This window comes from Leptodactylus fuscus, chromosome 10 (genome assembly GCF_031893055.1).
Source record: "Leptodactylus fuscus isolate aLepFus1 chromosome 10, aLepFus1.hap2, whole genome shotgun sequence".
In the NCBI taxonomy this organism is placed as follows: domain Eukaryota; kingdom Metazoa; phylum Chordata; class Amphibia; order Anura; family Leptodactylidae; genus Leptodactylus; species Leptodactylus fuscus.
The window spans coordinates 43,514,538-43,531,738 of NC_134274.1; the positions used below are offsets into that span (position 1 = coordinate 43,514,538).

Consider the following 17,201-nt stretch of genomic DNA (forward strand, 5'->3'; position numbering starts at 1 on the left):
TTAACAGCTATAGAAGCTTTAGCCAGGTTGTGACGGTGTGTAACCCTAACAACACTAAGTGGGATACACATTAATAGTCAGTCTATGTACGCTAAACGTATCACTGAAGTAATTTTTTTTCCCTCTCCCCTAATATAAGAAAGGAACAGACATTAGACCTAGACCGGGGTTCGAGGCTTGACAAAATCCAGTATTATTTGTTCTTCATGATGTGAAATATGTGTTGAAAAGCAACCCAAGATGAAGTCAGCCATGTGTGCCAGTGTGTTACTTGGCATGCCTTTGCTGGCCCCAACTGTAAGGGTCACTCTCCATTTCCTCCATTTTCCACTCCCCTTCACACCATTTGTGGTGAAGCAATGGGATGCACTGAAGTGCACCCTCTAGCCTCGTGTGGGATAGGGACATCAGATGCCACTCCAACCCCCTCGTCTTCCTCCGCCAGCCAACGGTGCGAAGATGAGAGGAGTGTGCTCTGAATGTTTTCTGCCTAGCAGAGGCTAGTTCTCACTTACGAAAATGGCCCCACTTTGACCTGTATATCAGGCACAATGGTGTAGGTTTCAAAGAAACATGGCACCAACAAGTTGGAAAACGTGGGCCATGCGTGGACCGTGTTTGAGTCTGGCAAGCTCCAGATCTGCTACCAGGTTCCAGCCATTATCACAGGCGCAAAAATGCCAGGCCCCAGGTGTAGCAGGGAAAAAAAAATGCCATCTCAGCCAGGATGGCATCCCTGACCTCGGAGGCACTGTGCTGTCTGTCCCCCAAGCTGATCAGTTTCAGCACGGCCTGCTGACATCTCCCCATGCCAGTGTTACAGTGTTTTCCGCTAGTAGCTGGGGTGGAGGTTGCAGCTTCGTAGGGTTTCAGTCTACTCCTGCCATGAATTTTGGCCTGGGAGAGGAGATAGGCCACCCCAGTTTGCACCCGGGGAACAGACTCCACCACATTCACCCTGCCTGTCATTAAAGATAAGCACTGCAGCATCCCTGACCACAGGCGCTTGTCCATGTGTCGGTGGTCAAGTGGACCTTGCAGCAAAGCGCAGAGCTCTGGGCCCGACTGATGTTATGGGACACATGCAGGCGCAAGGCAGAGACAGCACACCAAGAGAAGTAGTAACGGCTAGGCCCAGCATAGGGAGGTGCCCCAGCTGCCATCTGCTGACGGAAGGCCTGGGTCTCCAGAAGCATAAACAAACACCAACATCTCCAGGGCCAGCAGTTTATCGATGAGGCTGTTACAGGCTTGGGCATGGGGGTGGGTTGTATTGTACTTCTGCCTGCAATGAAAAGCTTGGGAAATGTGGAGTGGCTGGGAAGAGGCGCATGATGGTGCAGGCCAAAAGGGCGCATGAGGGTGAACTCCCCAATGTGTCAGAGATAGGTGTGTAGGTGTCCTTGCATCATATACTTGCACCATATTTGGCTTTGGAAGTTAATTTTGTGCCAAAAAGTGGTTAAGACAGCGATCCCTCAGCTACTCCCGTTACACTGTCTATTGAAGTTACCATCTGTGGAAGTGGACCACCACTTGTAAGATCCCAAAGGAAGCAGGCAAGAGATGTGCAGTTCAGAAAAAAAGATGAGAAAATAAGTTTAGGCTGTAGAGCACAGAGGGATCGGAGAGGACAGAGCTGGTGTCGGCCAGGTATTCCCACAACATGCGCCTATACTTGTCCCTCCTGGTGACACTAGGCCCCTGAGTGGCAGTAATTTGTCCAGGGGGGCCATTAACGTGTTCCAGACCTAGGAATAAGTCTTCCAACAGGGTAGAGTTTTGCATGCCTTTGCTTCTACCCACTGTTTTTGCTGCTTAGCTTCCCTCCACATCTACTCTGCTTTCACCCCTAAACATCACCCCAGTTTATGCCTTTGCTTCTACCCAGGTTTTTTGTTGATTTAGCTTCCCTCTACATCTACACTGCTTTAGCCCCTAGACATCACCCCTGTCCATGTGGGGTCGGTGGCCTCGTCATCCACCAACTCCTCTTCCAATTGCGCACTGCCCCCTTACTGCAAACCGCACATGACCACAGCTTGCCTTGATGGCAACTGTGTCTCATGATCCCCACTTAGGTCCAGACAAGTCGGTGGCGGGTCCAAAACCCCAAAATTGGAAGGAAATGGCAGATGCTGCAGTATTTCTAACACCTGTTCCTGGTGCTCGGGCCTGGTCTGTGTTGTACCCTGCACCCTGCTTAACGCATCTGCCATATCCGAAGTTGTGCTGAGCGCATGCTAATGTTTCGTGTCCAGTGCAATGGATGGGATGGGATTTCACATAAGTCTGCCACCCATGGCCACTCATGGTTGAGCAACTGAGGGAGTTGACTTTGATGAACCCGAGGGTTTTGGAGTTGGAACTACATGAAAGGTCTGTGCTGCTCACACACTCTGCTCAACACATGATATGTTTAGTGCCAGCAGTGTGGAGACGTCGCACAACAGCCGTTGTTCCAGCAGGTACAGGCGTTGTAGGAGTGCATAGAGGCTAGCAGCGGCAACTATACACTTTAAAAACTATCCGCACAAGCACCACACTTTCACCAGTAGCTCAGGAACATTGGGGTACCTTTTTCAAAAGATTAGCAGCAATGAGTTAAAAACGTGGCCCAGGCATGGAATATGTTGCAGGCTGCCAAGCTACAGAGCCAATCCCAGGTTACGGCCATTATCACACATGACAACATGCCTGGGCCCAGGTGCAGTGGCAAAAACCACATTGCCGTCTCATCGAGGATGGCATGACTCACTTTGTAGGCAGTGTGCTGTCTGGCCCCCAAGCTGATGAGCTTCAGCACGGCCCGCTGACGTCTCCCCACACCAGTGTTGCAGCGTTTCCAGCTCGTAGCTGGGGTCAATTTAACAGCGGAGGAGGGTGGTGTTTCAGCCCTCCTCCCAGGAATGTTGTGTGGGGAGACAAGTCAGGCCACCACATTTTGCGACCCGGTCCACGCCTCAACTACATTCAACCACTGTGCCCAAATTGAAAGGTAGCGTCCCTGTCCGCATGCACTTGTCCATTCGTAACTGGTCACATGGAACTTTAGGGCTAAGCGCTGAATTTAGGGACCGCCTCATGTTTGGGGGAAAGTGCTGGTGTGGACGGCACAGTGCGGTGGCGCAGTAGACACTCTGCCCAAAAAGGGCAGAGTGTCCCCCAGCCGGGATTCCAACATCTCCTGGGCCAGATTTCTTGAGATGAGGCCGTTGAAGCCTTGGGCATGTGGGTGGGTTGCGCTGTACTTTAGCATGAAATGAAAGGCTTGGGAGATGGGGAGTTGCTGGGAAGAGGCGCATGATGGCGCGGGCAAAAGGAGAAATGGCAGGAAAAGGTGAGGATAAGGGTGAACTCCCCAAAGTGTCAGAGGCAGATGTGGAGGTGTCCTGGCTCCTGGTCTGGACTGCAGCGCCAGCCCTGTCAACAGTGGAAGAGGCAGTGGCCGCCAGGCCAAACGACGATTATCCTGCGCTTGCTCTCACCCACTGAGCCCAGGGCTTGCCTTCCAAATGATGGCACCCGCAAGTGGTGGTGAGATTCCTCTCCGCAGATCTCCAAACCATCTTGGACTTGCAAATTGCACTAAATTTGTCATGTAACTGACATGTATATGATGAGTCTATCCATTGTCTGTTCATTTTGGTGAAAGTCAGCCTGTCAGCTGACAGACAGCTGTGCTCGTCAGTGATGATGTCACCGGCTGCTTGTACCCCCAGTTTTTGCTGCTTAGCTTGCCTCCACATCCACACTGCTTTTGCCCCTACACATCACCCCTATCCATGCCTGTGCCTCTAGCCATAAGTCTGCCACCCATGGAAACTCATGGTGCAGAAAGTGAGGGAGCTGACTCTGAGGAACCCTTGGGTTTTGTAGCTGGTACTCCATCAAAGGTCTCTGCTGCTCACACACCCTGCTGAACATACGGTATCTAGGGTTAGAGCGTGTGGTGACCTCGCACAACAGTAGGTGCTTCAGGCAGATGTAGGCCTTGCTGGAGTGTATTGCGGCTAGCTCCAGGTACTGTAGACTTGGGAAAGTGGGTGTCCAAGTGCCGCACTTTCACCCTTAGCTCAGCTAATTTGGGGTATGTTTTTAAAAATCATTGCACCACTACATTGAACATGTGGGCCAGGCATGGAACGTGTTGGAGGCTGGCAAGCTCCAGAGCCCTCCAACAAGCTAAAAAACCTGGCCCCAGGGGCAGCGGGGATAAACAAATTGCCATCTCATCCAGGATGGCATCCCTGACCTCAGAGGCAATGTGCTGTCAGTCTCCCAAGCTGATGAGCTTCAGCCCAGCCTGCTGACGTCTCCCCACACCAGTGTTGCAGCGTTTTCAGCTCGTAGCTGGGGTCAATCTAACAGCGGAGGAGGAGGAGGGTGGTGTTTCAGCCCTCCTCCCAGGAATGTTTTGTGGGGAAACAAGTCAGGAAAATTCTTGAAACGGGAGAGTTTTGCATCTTTGCCCTTGCTGCCTATGGACATCCCTTTGCCTCTAGCCACCATTTTCCCTGCTTTGCTTGCCTCCACATCCACACTGTTTTTGCCCCTAGACATCACCCCAGTCCATGCCTTAGCTTGTACCCCCAGTTTTTCCTGCTTAGCTTGCCTCCACATCCACACTGCTTTTGCCCCTAGACATCACCCCAGTCCATGCCTTAGCTTGTACCCCCAGTTTTTCCTGCTTAGCTTGCCTCCACATCCACACTGCTTTTGCCCCTAGACATCATCCCTATCCATGCCTCTTCCCCTAGCCATAACTCTGCCACCCCTGGAAACTCATGGTGCAGAAACTTTGGTTGCTGACTTTGAGGAACCCTTGGGTTTTGTAGATGGAACTCCATCAAAGGTCTGTGCAGCTCACACACCCTGCTCAAGATATGGTATTGTAGGGTTTCAGCGTGTGTGAATGACGGACAACAGCCTGTGTTTGGACAGATGTAGGCCTTGCTAGAGTGTTTTTAGGCTAGCAGCGACTCCTGTGCACTTGCAAAAGTGGGCGCACAAGCGCCGCATTTTCAACAGTAGCTTCGGTACATTTGGGTATGTTTTTAAAAAACTTTGCACCACTAGGTTAGACGTGGGCCAAACATGGAACGTGTTGGAGGCTGGCAAGCTCCAGAGCCGCTACCAGGTTCCAGCCATTATCACAGGCGTAAAAATGCCAGGCCCCAGGTGTAGCAGGGAAAAAAAAATGCCATCTCAGCCAGGATGGCATCCCTGACCTCGGAGGCACTGTGCTGTCTGTCCCCCAAGCTGATGAGCTTCAGCACCGCCTGCTGACGTCTCCCCACACCATTGTTTTAGCGTTTGCCGCTAGTAGCTGTGGTGGAGGTTGCAGCGTCGTAGGGTTTCAGTCTACTCCTGCCATGAATTTTGGCCTGGGAGAGGAGATAGGCCACCCCAGTTTGCACCCGGGGAACAGACTCCACCACATTCACCCTGCCTGTCATTAAAGATAAGCACTGCAGCATCCCTGACCACAGGCGCTTGTCCAAGTGTCGGTGGTCAAGTGGACCTTGCAGCAAAGCGCGGAACTAAGGGCCCACCTGATGTTGAGTGACACGTGCTGGTGCAAGGCGGGGACGCCACACCGGGAGAAGTTGAGACGGCTAGGGACGGCATAGTGAGGTGCCACAGTTGCCATCAGGTCCGGGAAGGCGGGAGTTTCAACAAGCCGGAACGCCAACCTCTCCTGGGCCAGCAGTTTAGCGATGTTGGCGTTCTAGGCTTGCGTGGGTGGGTGGTTAGCGGTGTATTTCTGCCGGCGCTCCAATGTCTGAGAGATGGTGGGTTGTTGTAAAGAAGCGCCTGATGGTGCCTTTGATGGTGCAGGAGAAGGAGATAAGACAGAAACAGGGGAGGATGAGGGAGAAGTCAACAAAGTGGCGGAGGCAGATGAAGTGATGTCCTGGCTCGTCCTCTGGAGTGCATCGCCAGCACTGTGAGCAGAGGCAGTGGCATGAACGGCGGGCGACGTTTGTCCTGCCGTTGCTGCCTGCCACTGATTCCATTGCTTGGATTCCAAATGACGGTGCATTGAAGTGGTGGACAGGTTGCTCTTCTCAGGGCCCCTACTCGATTTCGAGAGGCAAATTGTGTAGACGACACTATATCTGTCCTCGGCGCATTCCTTGAAAAAACTCTACACCTTCAAGAAACGTGCCCTCGATGGGGGAGTTTTTCTGGGCTGGGTACAAAAGGGAACATCTTCGGACATTCCGGGTCTGGCCTGGCTTCGGCAAAGCAGCTGACCTCTGCCTCTGGACATGTCTCTGCCTCTAGCTACCCTTTTTGGTGCTGCACCTGCCTCAACATCCACACTACTTTCCCAGCTTGACATCTGCCTTGTCCAGGTGGGGTCGGTGTCCTCGTCGTCCACCACCTCCTCTTCCAACTCCTGTCTCGCCTCCTCCTCCTGCACAATGCGCATGTCAACTGGCTGCCCTGACAGCAACTGCGTCTCATCGTCGTCGATGAGGGTGGGTTGCTGGTCATCCGCCACCAAATCGACCGGAGATGGAATGGAGGAGACTCTAGTGTTTGAGCATCTGGACACAGATACTCGTCTGTTAGGTCCGTGGAATCGCGAAATGGAGGGGCAGGTTGCGGTACAGTCAAAGGAAGGGAGAACAGCTCTGGGGAGCAGGGACAGTTGGGGTTATTGTTCTGGGAAGATTGGGAATTTTGGGTGGAAGGAGGACAAGACTGTTGGGTAAGAGGAGGTAGAGGCTGACTGGCTGGTGGACAATGTGCTTTAAGCGTTATCCGACAGCCATTGCAAGACCTGTTCCTGGTTCTCGGGCCTACTAATCTTTGTACCATTCAGCCTAGTTAATGTGGAACTTTTGTGCAAAGCGCAGAACTTAGGGCCCGCCTGATGTTAAGGGACACACGCTGGTACAAGGCTCAACTCACCCTAAGTGCCAAAAACACTGCTGGTGCAAGGCTCTACTCATGCCAAGGGCCTCAATCTCTGCTGGTAGCTCAGCTTAAGGTCATGTAACTTTGTTTGGAAGGGCTCATGTTAAGGGCTAGAAAAGTGAATTTTGGAAGGTCTTACCACATCACACACACACACACACACACACACTCAAAATGACAGTTAAGGGTGAGGGCTTTTGGAATTCCCATTGCCTATTCCATTTGTGGTTGTCATGGGGAACGTGATTTAAAGGGGTGGTTGTTACTGTTTGTTGAGCTTAAATTGGGGTTTGTGTCCATCCATTTGGGGAGTAAAGAAGGTTTCCAGGTATTTTCCCACTTTGATAGAGGTTTTTTTGAATGTGGAAAGTGTGTAGTTGTTAGGCAGTGATGTTGGGGTAATAGAGGGTCTTTGGTGTGTTAGATGCCCCCAGACATGCTTCCCCTGCTGTCCCAGTGTCATTCCAGAGGTGTTGGCATCATTTCCTGGGGTGTCATAGTGGACTTGGTGACCCTCCAGACACGGATTTGGGTTTCCCCCTTAACGAGTATCTGTTCCCCATAGACTATAATGGGGTTCGAAACCCGTTCGAACACACGAACATTGAGCGGCTGTTCGATTCGAATTTCGAACCTCGAACATTTTAGTGTTCGCTCATCTCTATTGCTTAACTATCACTTGGTAACACTTGCACAAGAAGATGTATTGTAGACTATTTTGTATATTCTGGTTGGGTTCATTTTTATGGCTAAGACTTCACGTAATGAAGCGGCGCAACAACAACAAAAAAAAAAAACGCTGTGGAAAAAGGCTTTCTTTGTCATAGGGTATGTTCACAACATACATTTGACAACATTTTGGGGTACAAACGACATTGCAATCAATTTTTATTCCATTATTGGCAAACAGGATTAACAATAAACCGCATTCCGATATTTTTCTGTTATTTATATATATCTATATATATATATAATAATAATAATAATAATAATAAATAGTCATTTTCCAATATCTCAGTGGATTATGCCAGCTGGTTTTACAGCCCTTGCTTAGGTAAGACCTGAATGGCTCTATGTGGAACTGCTGCCCTGCTTCACTTTCTCCCTATTTCTTAATCATGAAGTCAAGTGTATAAGCAAATTTGTGGAGATGATAATCTTCTTAGTCATTCCAAAATGACAGTTCCTGTTGTGCAATTCTTTGCTAAGAAAGAAGTGAAATTAGCAAACCGGACAAAGATTTAATTTGTGTAAACCAAAATTACACTGGGGTTACAGTGTAACTCCTCTTTTATTTTATTTTTTGCTATTCTGTTAGGGATGGACATTTTTGTTTTATTATTTTGTATTGTATTATTCTTAAAGGGGTTGTCCCATCTCAAGGATATTATCTATACTGCTAGCTTATGTGGATTTAAGACTTTTCCTAAATACATTGCTTCAGCAAAACTGCTTTGTTTGGCCTCTATCTGAGATTATTCACTTCATTGCTTTTCCATAACCACGGACCTGGGGATAATCTTATCTCCCCGCCCAGGACAAGTGACTTAGCTCCCTGATTTCAGGAAGGGAGGGGAAGCTGAGTGCTCGAAGCAGCTTGTATTTCTGAGCTGTGTATCTCCTTCTTCCAGGGTGGGCTAATTGAATTTTGCTGATAAGGGCTGAGAAAGGGAGTCTGTTTCCTCTATATGTAAACACAGACATAAAACTGAGTATATTGCAAGCTGACTCTTGGTCCTGTAGCATGTAAGTTTAGGATTCTCATCACCTATCAAATCCAGTTCTGCTACATCATCTTCATATTGTGCATCTTCCAGTGATACTGTGCTAATTTATTTACAACCATCACTCATTACTGACTGCAAACATGTACTGCTATGAAGAGAGATAACAGAGCAAGTGAAACCCTGCCCACCAATTTACCGAGAAAACCAGGAAGTGAACAGAGAAGACAGCAAGTTGGTGAACAGGCAAGTTTGGAATACCCCTTTAATAAACCTATCTAACTTCCTTTCAATAGAAAACAAACTGTTAGGGCGCATTCACGCAATGTAACGTGCCGCGTGATGTGGCACGTATACGGCGTGTGAGAGTTTGCGCACCGTAAAAGCTCCCATTGATTTCAATGGGAGTTGGGATTGCAAAATCATGGCCGCAAAATAACGCGGCGTATACGATCCTAACTCCCATTGAAATCAATGGGAGCTTTTACGGCGCGCAAACTCTCACACACCGTATACGTGCCACATCATGCAGCACGTTACATCGTGTGAATGCGCCCTAAAGCTCCTACTAGCAATGCTCTAAGCATTGCCAGGAATAGTCTGTTCCATACACCTTTACTCAATGCAATATGTAGATTTGTAGCATTGGCCAAATGGGGATGGATACTTCAAACGGATGTATCTCTGGTTAATACCATGTAGAAAAACAGCTCTGGTATCAAATGAAAATACAGATTCTAGGGATAATAGCTTTAAACTAACTATATCACTAGTTAAAAACAATGTCAGGAATTTGAGCTTTATATGCAGTTCATGTATACCCAACTAGTAATATCTCTGGTTTTCTTAGAGCTACAGTTGCATTCTGAGAATCTCATTTCTTGTAAGACCAAAAACATATTCTAGGTGGTATAAAACCATTGATACAGCCATTTGAAGTGACCACACCCCTTTGGCAAATGCTTCAGCTCTACATGCTGCTTTGAAAATAGATGTACAAATCAGACTCTCCCTAACAGTGTTTAGAACATGGCTAGTGGGAACTTTACAGCCTTTTTACTATTAAAACGATAGTAGGTTAATTAAAGGGGTTGTCCTGGATAAACTGAAAATGAACCCCTAAACTGAACTCCCTCCCATCACCTAACTTCTAATTACATCAATTAAAAAAAAATCTATAATTACCCATGCACTTTCTGATAATCCGGTGATGTTTTGTTTTACCACTTCCGGAACGGAAGGTCACCACCACTCTTCCCTCTCCCCTATCTCCTGCCCTTCTGTGTCTGGGGAACGGGTCCTCCCCCTCTTCCTGTCTTCTGGTAGTGGCCAGAATAGCTTAGCCAGGGAGATGGGGAGAGTGGGAGGGGCTAGTAATGGGCAGGATCAATACTTAGTGAGCTAGCGAGGGTGGGAGGGGATAGTAAATGGGCGGGATCGTTAGTCTGAGAGTGGGAGGGGCTAGGCTTAGTGACATAGCAGGGTGGGAGGGGTTAGGCTAGTGAGTCGGAGGGTTTTATAATGGAGTGTGAGAGGAGGGGGGCTGAGTGAGAAGGAGTTAGTGCAGCAGCTACACAGGAAGCTGCACAGCAGGAAGCTAACAGAGTGTAAACAAACACAGAGGATGCAGCAGCAGCCACAGACACCTCCTCCCTCCCTCAGCTTTCATATGCTGTAAGAATTTATTTCTTACAACTGAGATTCACTAGGTAAAAACACAGTCGGAATAAAAGTTTTTTATAGGGAGCATGAATTGCTGCATATAAAGCTCAAATTCCCAAATGTGTTTTTAACTAGAGAGATCTGAAGTAGTCTGATAGTAAAGCAACCAGAATTTCAGCTTTCACTTGATACCAGAACCATTGTTCTAATTTGTATAAAACCAAAGATACAGCTGTTTAAAGTGACCATCCCCTTTAGCAAATGCTACAGCTCTACAATACTGGCCATAGAAATTTGCTTGGACTTTCCCTAGTAACAGCTCAGTCAGATGGTTACTAAGTGAGTACTTTAGAGTTTCTATTGAAAAGGAAGTTAGATAGGTTAACTAAGTACATTACAAAAATATTCATCCAACACCCCCTGATGCAATAGCAAAAAATAAAATGGGAATTACACTTTCAATATATAGTATCTGTGCAAATTCTACTCACATTATACATGGCTTGTTTTTCCCGGTCCAATCTTTGTGCTGTTTGGATGAGCCCACTTGTTGAATCAATACTAAAATATTCCCAATCCTTATTTCCAGCTCCGGTTTTTAGCAGACTATAGCGCACTGCGCCATTCAAACCTTCGTCATTATCCGTGGCATAGACTTCATACACAGTAGACTTCAGAGGAATTTCCTTTAATATAAATATATACATATTTAGACCAGCAGAGGGCAATATATCCCAACTTTTACCTAAGTACGGTACATACAGCAGTCTAGACTGGGAAAAAAAAAATTCTTACTATTTTTGCTTAAACGTGAAACTGTGTATGTTTCCAATAGGAAAACAAAATGAAATGTGCAATTATCATTGCCAGGAGGAGCTTTACATTTCAACTTTATGGATGTGTTCACTAGGGTTAAGCCGATCTTGAGATTTCAGGATCGATTTCCTATCATTTTCCAACCGATTCCGATTGCAAAATTTCCTCGATCACCGATCAGAATCCGATCTTTTCCAATCCCAATCACTCAAGCCTAGTCAATGCTTCTCTATGGGAAAAGTCACTTTTAGGGTTGAGATGACCTCCGACTTTGATCCCGCTGAAAAGATCCCGATTGCTCAACCCTAGTGTTCACATGTACAAGAGACTATGTGGATTTTACATCCAGCATTTTGGACTAAAATACATAGTGGAATACATTAGCAACAAAGCGAATGAAATTAGAAAAATCTCTCGTCCGTGTGCCTCCCTGTAGTAGAATTTGCAACCCCCCCCCAAAAAAAAAAAAAAAAATCAACTCACTAAAAAGTAAAAAAAAACAAACAAGCAAATGAGACTAAGTTGTAGCAATATTTCTGTGATCTCGGGCCAGTTACAGTACACATGGTCTCTGTTGATAACATACTAGCCATCTATGATGACATGCACTGGCTGAAGGGTACTGGTCCTAAAGCTCAGTTTGGGCCCCTTGCACATCTCTTTCTTACAATTGGCAAGTGCCTCCCATCCGACCAATTTTGCAGCATTTATATTTCCTTTTCCTTCTTGATCTGGGCTGAACACTTGTGCATGCAAGCTTCACACCATTCCCAACCCCTGCCAGTGCCCCTCACACAGTAATCTTGCCCCATTTTGGGCCGTATCCTCCCTCCAAAGAATCCTTTCTTGACTATATGCTGAACAACAACTACTTTTTTGCATTTAAAGGTTGTCTACTTTCTGACAGTGGAAGGCTGTGTATCATAAATCTTCTTCATGTGTATCCCAAGGACAGGGGTAATAAATGTCAATCAAAAATTAAATTAGTAAAGGGATCAAAGAATATACTCGTGATGATGAGCAATGGGAACCTCCTACTAGGTTAAGGGACTAATCCAGAGGCAACTTACTGTGACCACTATAGTTATGCCAAGGATGACATTTAACCTTCAAAGTTTAGGTTACAAAAGTCAAACATCAAGAGCAATTCATGTATAGATGATGTAGAGGAAACACAAGATAGTATAAGATTTGGCCCCTAGTAGGGAAGGCTACAGCACAATTATATCAATCCAATCTAGAGTTGAGCCGATCTTGAGATTTCAGGATCGATTTTAAAATCCGAGTGCCGACCATTTTCTAGCCGATCCTGATCGCGATCGTGAAATTTGCTCGATCACCGATCGGGATCCGATCTTTCCCGATCGCTCATCTCTATTAATGATATATATATATATATATATGAATAGGGTTGAGGCGATCTTGAGATAACCGCTGACCTCGATCCCATCGGAAAAGATCGGGATCGGAATTCCGATCGCGAAATTTACTCGACTGCCGATCGGAATCCGATCTTTTCCATCACTCAACCCTAATCCAATCTCACCACGCTTTACCACGACAATGGCATCTGAGGTCATATGGTCAGTCTGGTGTATGGCTCTTTCATTTACCTCTTTTATGTGAAGAATAGTACCATTGGGCGGTCGGACAAACACAGGACGATTGTCATTGACGTCAATCACTTCCACTCTTAACATGGTGGTCCCCCATAATGGAGGCCTGCCTTTATCAGTGGCTACAACTGTCAAATTAAATCGCTCGAACGACTGGAGAAGTCTTCGTGAGGTTATCAGGCCGGAATCCTTATCAATAAGGAAGGCATCTGCGGAAGAGGTAAATACATACTCAACAATAGTTAGGTAACATAGTCAAACAACGGTTCACCATTATAGAGAAATGTCCGGTTTACAAATGCTGCTCTATCTAGTTGCGGAGCGTTGGCAGCACACGTTTACATGGGGCCATGTGCTACCGACAAATACAAAGTTGGGGTTAAATGAAATCTAGTGCTGATCTGCCTCATCTAAACCCAGCAATGGGCAATGATCGGGAATGAACGCTCCTAGGAATGCCTGTCTGTATCATTGTCGGTCGGGTAAAGTGGCCTAAGGGTAGGTTCAATAATCTGTTCCAATTATCTGTGTGGGGTTGTAGCTTCCATGCAAATGAATAAAACGGTGACCGCCATTTTCGTTATGATTACAGGTGATGTAGAATATGCAATAGGGACTGCAGAGTGAACGAGTCTTTTTGTCTCTTCCTTATTCCGTCAATTATGAAGGAAATAAAGCAATCGTTTCTCAGAATCACAAGTTGAATCTTTTACATATATTAAATATTAAATGTTCCGTAGGTTTTGCAGCATATCCTGCTCTATAACTCAGCATAGGAAGTGTTTTGTGTTATCAATCGCTTTGTATCACTATTCTGTTTAGGGACTGTGCCCTGAAGTGTTTACTGTTTACATTTGTGCAGTCCCCTGTAATATCAAAGCTAGTGCATTTCTTCCTATAGTTTTGGGTTGTGCCATTCCAATGTTAAAGGGATTCTATCATTAAAACAACATTTTTTTTCTCAATAACACGTAGGAATAGCCTTACGAAAAGCTATTCTTCTCCTACCTTTAGATGTCTTCTCCAGGCCGCTGTTCGGTAGAAATCCCGGTTTTCTTTGGTATGCAAATGAGTTCTCTCGCAGCACTGGGGGCGGGCCCCAGCGCTCAAACAGTACTGGCGGCGTCCCCAATGCTACGAGAGAACTCTCCATCTTCTTCTGGAATGGCCTCTCTTCGCATCTTCTTCTGGAGCTGGGTTCAAACTTCTAGGCAAGCACAGTCTGCTCTGCCGTTGGGCCTCAGACAGAGCCGACTGCGCATACAGTAAGCTGGGGTAAGCGGCCACAATAAAATGTGCAGTCAGCTCTGCCCGAGGCCCAGTGGCAGAGCCCACTGCGCATGCCTAGAGGTTTGAAGGCAGCGCCGGAAGAAGACGCAGGGAGAGGCCATTCTAGAAGAAGATGGAGGCGGAACTTGAGAGTTCTCTTGCAGCATTGGGGACACCCTCAGTGCTGCCAGAGAACTCATTAGCATACCGAAGAAAACCGAGATGTCTATCAAATGGCAGTGCGGAGAAGACATCTAAAGGCTATTCATACGTGTTAGGCCGGGTTCACACGGAGTATTATGGCTCGTCATTTGGTACATACACGCCGTGGGATCTTTTGCGGGCCGTATACGCTCCCATTATTTTCAATGGGAGCCAGTACCGTACACGCGGCACTATTTTGCGCCCGTGATTTTGCGGCAGCCGCAAAATAGCGCCGCGTGTACGGTACCGGCTCCGATTGAAAACAATGGAAGCGTATACGGCCCGAAAAAGATCCCGCGGTGTGTACGTACCAAATGACGAGCCATAATACTCCGTGTGAAACTGGCCTTAGTCAGAAAAAAAAACATTTTAATAATAGGATCCCTTTAAATGAACATTAATTAAATGAACATAATTTCCTGGTGAAAGCATGATATTCCTGCCGAGAAATATCTTTTAATCTGTATTCAGATGAATGTTTGGTGGACCCAGGGCCTGGCCATGTTTCCAGGAGCACCTTTTTCACCCACGGTAACCACCCATTACCAGCTTCTAATATAAAGATTTTGTTTGGTGCTGCCATCACACCGAACTGCTGATTTGGATGCAGTCTGAGGCTGCGCGCACATTACACTTCTATTAATGTCAATGAGATTGTGAAAAATGTAATGTGCACCTTTTAAATTTTTCCAGCATAGATTTTGGCTTGTGATATGTGTTTTGAAATCTGCAGCATGTTCATTTTCTGTTGCGGATCCATTGTCGATTTCATCCTTGTTTATTAGAATGAATTTATTGCCCAACCTCCCACCAAAATCTGTATGTACATGTTTGACAATCTGTGCTAAAAACATTTTTAAAGCCTGCCTAGCAGAAGCAACACTTTAGTATGTACATCGAGCAGAAGCTCTCAGCCCCCATCCCAAAACCTGTCCAAATAGTTCCCTGGTTCACTTATTTTCTGTATCTTTTTCACATAACACAAGAAGAAAAAGCAGAAGGTGTGGTTTTTGTATGTACGTGCAGGAAATTGGTTAATCCTACGTTGCTGTTGGGAATAGGAACATCACTAAATTCATCTTCCTCTTAAAGCAGCAGTGCTTAAATTTTCTACTCTGTATATTCCTATACAGCATATATGTACAGCGTATAAGCATACACACCAGCACCAGGGCCTTCCAAATTGTACATCACCACACCATTATCTCCTTCATCCAAGTCTGTGGCCGACATAGTGATGACAGATGTGCCTTCTGGTTCATTCTCATACACGCTGGTGCTAAATTGCCTTTTGGTAAACTGAGGTCTACAGTCATTGACATCCAGTACTGTGATAAGAACCTTATACAAGGAACAAAAAGCAGCAAACAATGTGTGTTAGTCTTATACACATTGTATACATTGTACACATTGTGTGTTAGTCTTATAGCCTTCATATGCAGGATACAATGCAATGCAATGTAAGTATGAAGTAGATCATGATCATAGCTACATGTCACCAGTAAATGTTACAGCACACACTTTCAGGGCACGGTAATGTAAAACATAGCAAATGTCAGATGTGAAACATTGTTACGTATTAAATATTGGGTGTCTGTGATACTGAATGGTCATTCATTTGCAGAATGTAAAGGCTCTACAGAGCATTGAAACCCCTTTGGCATGGCTCAGAAATGTCTCCTAATGGAAATCTGTCTTTGATTTACTGTAAATGGTTCTTTGCTTCGGGTTTCCAGAAATCTCTGAATGGTACCAAAGGGGTTTCAGGACTCCAATGTGATCGCACATGAATCATTTTGAGTAAGTTTCTCCTTTGACATCTCAAGCTATACATAACTAAACTGGTAGCTAAATCCCTACCTTATTCTGAATGATAAAAACTGGTTTATTAAGACTGACAACTCATATTTAAGAAAAGTCTGCTCAATTTGAATCAAATTTAATAAGGGGTGCAGGTCTCTTAAAGTCATCCTATCATTAAAACTCTATTTTTTTTGTCCCTAACATGTAGGAATAGCCTTAAGAAAGGCTATTCTTCTCCTACCTTTAGATGTCTTCTCCATGCCGCTGTTCGGTATACAAATGAGCCCTCTCGGAGGCGGCGATGGAGAGTTCTCTCGCAGCATTGGGGAGGCCCCCAGTTCTGTTTGAGCGCTGGGGACCGCCCCCAGTGATGCAAGAGAACTCATTTGCATACCGATGAAAACTGGGATTTATGCCGAACGGTGGCGCGGAGAAAACATCTAAAGGTAGGAGAAGAATAGCTTTTCTTAAGGCTATTCCTACATGTTAGTGAGAAAGAATTGAGTTTTAATGATAGGATCCCTTTAATAAATGTGACACAGAGTACCCGAGAACAGATATACTATATTAGCCCCAGATATTCCTAGCATGCTGCTTTCACTTGTCTCATTCCATATTATTCATGACACCACCCCTGCAGGTGAATAGGGAGTGTTGAATGGTCTGGGATACTGACAGTGTTACTTCCAATATTCAAAGCCACCCTATATAACTAGTGCAGTATAGGTGTCTTCATCCCAAACCATCCAATCCATACAGATTACCTATAGGGAGGGCAACATGTGAGAAGGTGCAAGACGAGCCCCAACAGCAGCAAGAGTTCAATGTATATCAATAGCTTCACGAAAGGTGTTTTAAGGAAAAAAATCAAAGGGATTTTCAGGGTTTTTGACATTGATGACCTGTCTGTAGCGGAGGTGTAGTTATAGGCTCATGGACGCTGGCGTTTGGGTCCTCATTACAACGTCTTTCATGGCCACCTGTCTGTAAGGCTAGAGCCAAACGGCCATTTTGGCTGCAACTTAAATTAAGCAATGAAAGGGTGCAGTGTTGCCATGCAGCTCCTTGACTAATGTAAGTGAATGGAGTATTGCAATCTAGGGGATCTCGTGACCGCAGTTTCTAGTTGCAAAATAATCAAGCTCTGCTCAATATTTTTTCCACTAGAAGCTGCAAG

The 17,201-nt window shown here is 46.0% G+C and overlaps 1 protein-coding gene across 1 annotated transcript in view; it reads right to left on the reverse strand.

Annotated features, from left to right (window-relative positions):
- Positions 1-17,201, reverse strand: part of CDH23 (cadherin related 23) — an 832,275-nt gene that overhangs the window by 29,198 nt on the left and 785,876 nt on the right. Inside the window, exons 52-54 of the mRNA XM_075257430.1 lie at positions 15,385-15,562; positions 12,746-12,957; positions 10,808-11,002 (exon numbers count right to left, since the gene is read on the reverse strand). Of these exons, the coding sequence (XP_075113531.1) occupies positions 10,808-11,002; positions 12,746-12,957; positions 15,385-15,562 (585 nt within the window). The remainder of the gene's footprint in view (positions 1-10,807; positions 11,003-12,745; positions 12,958-15,384; positions 15,563-17,201) is intronic.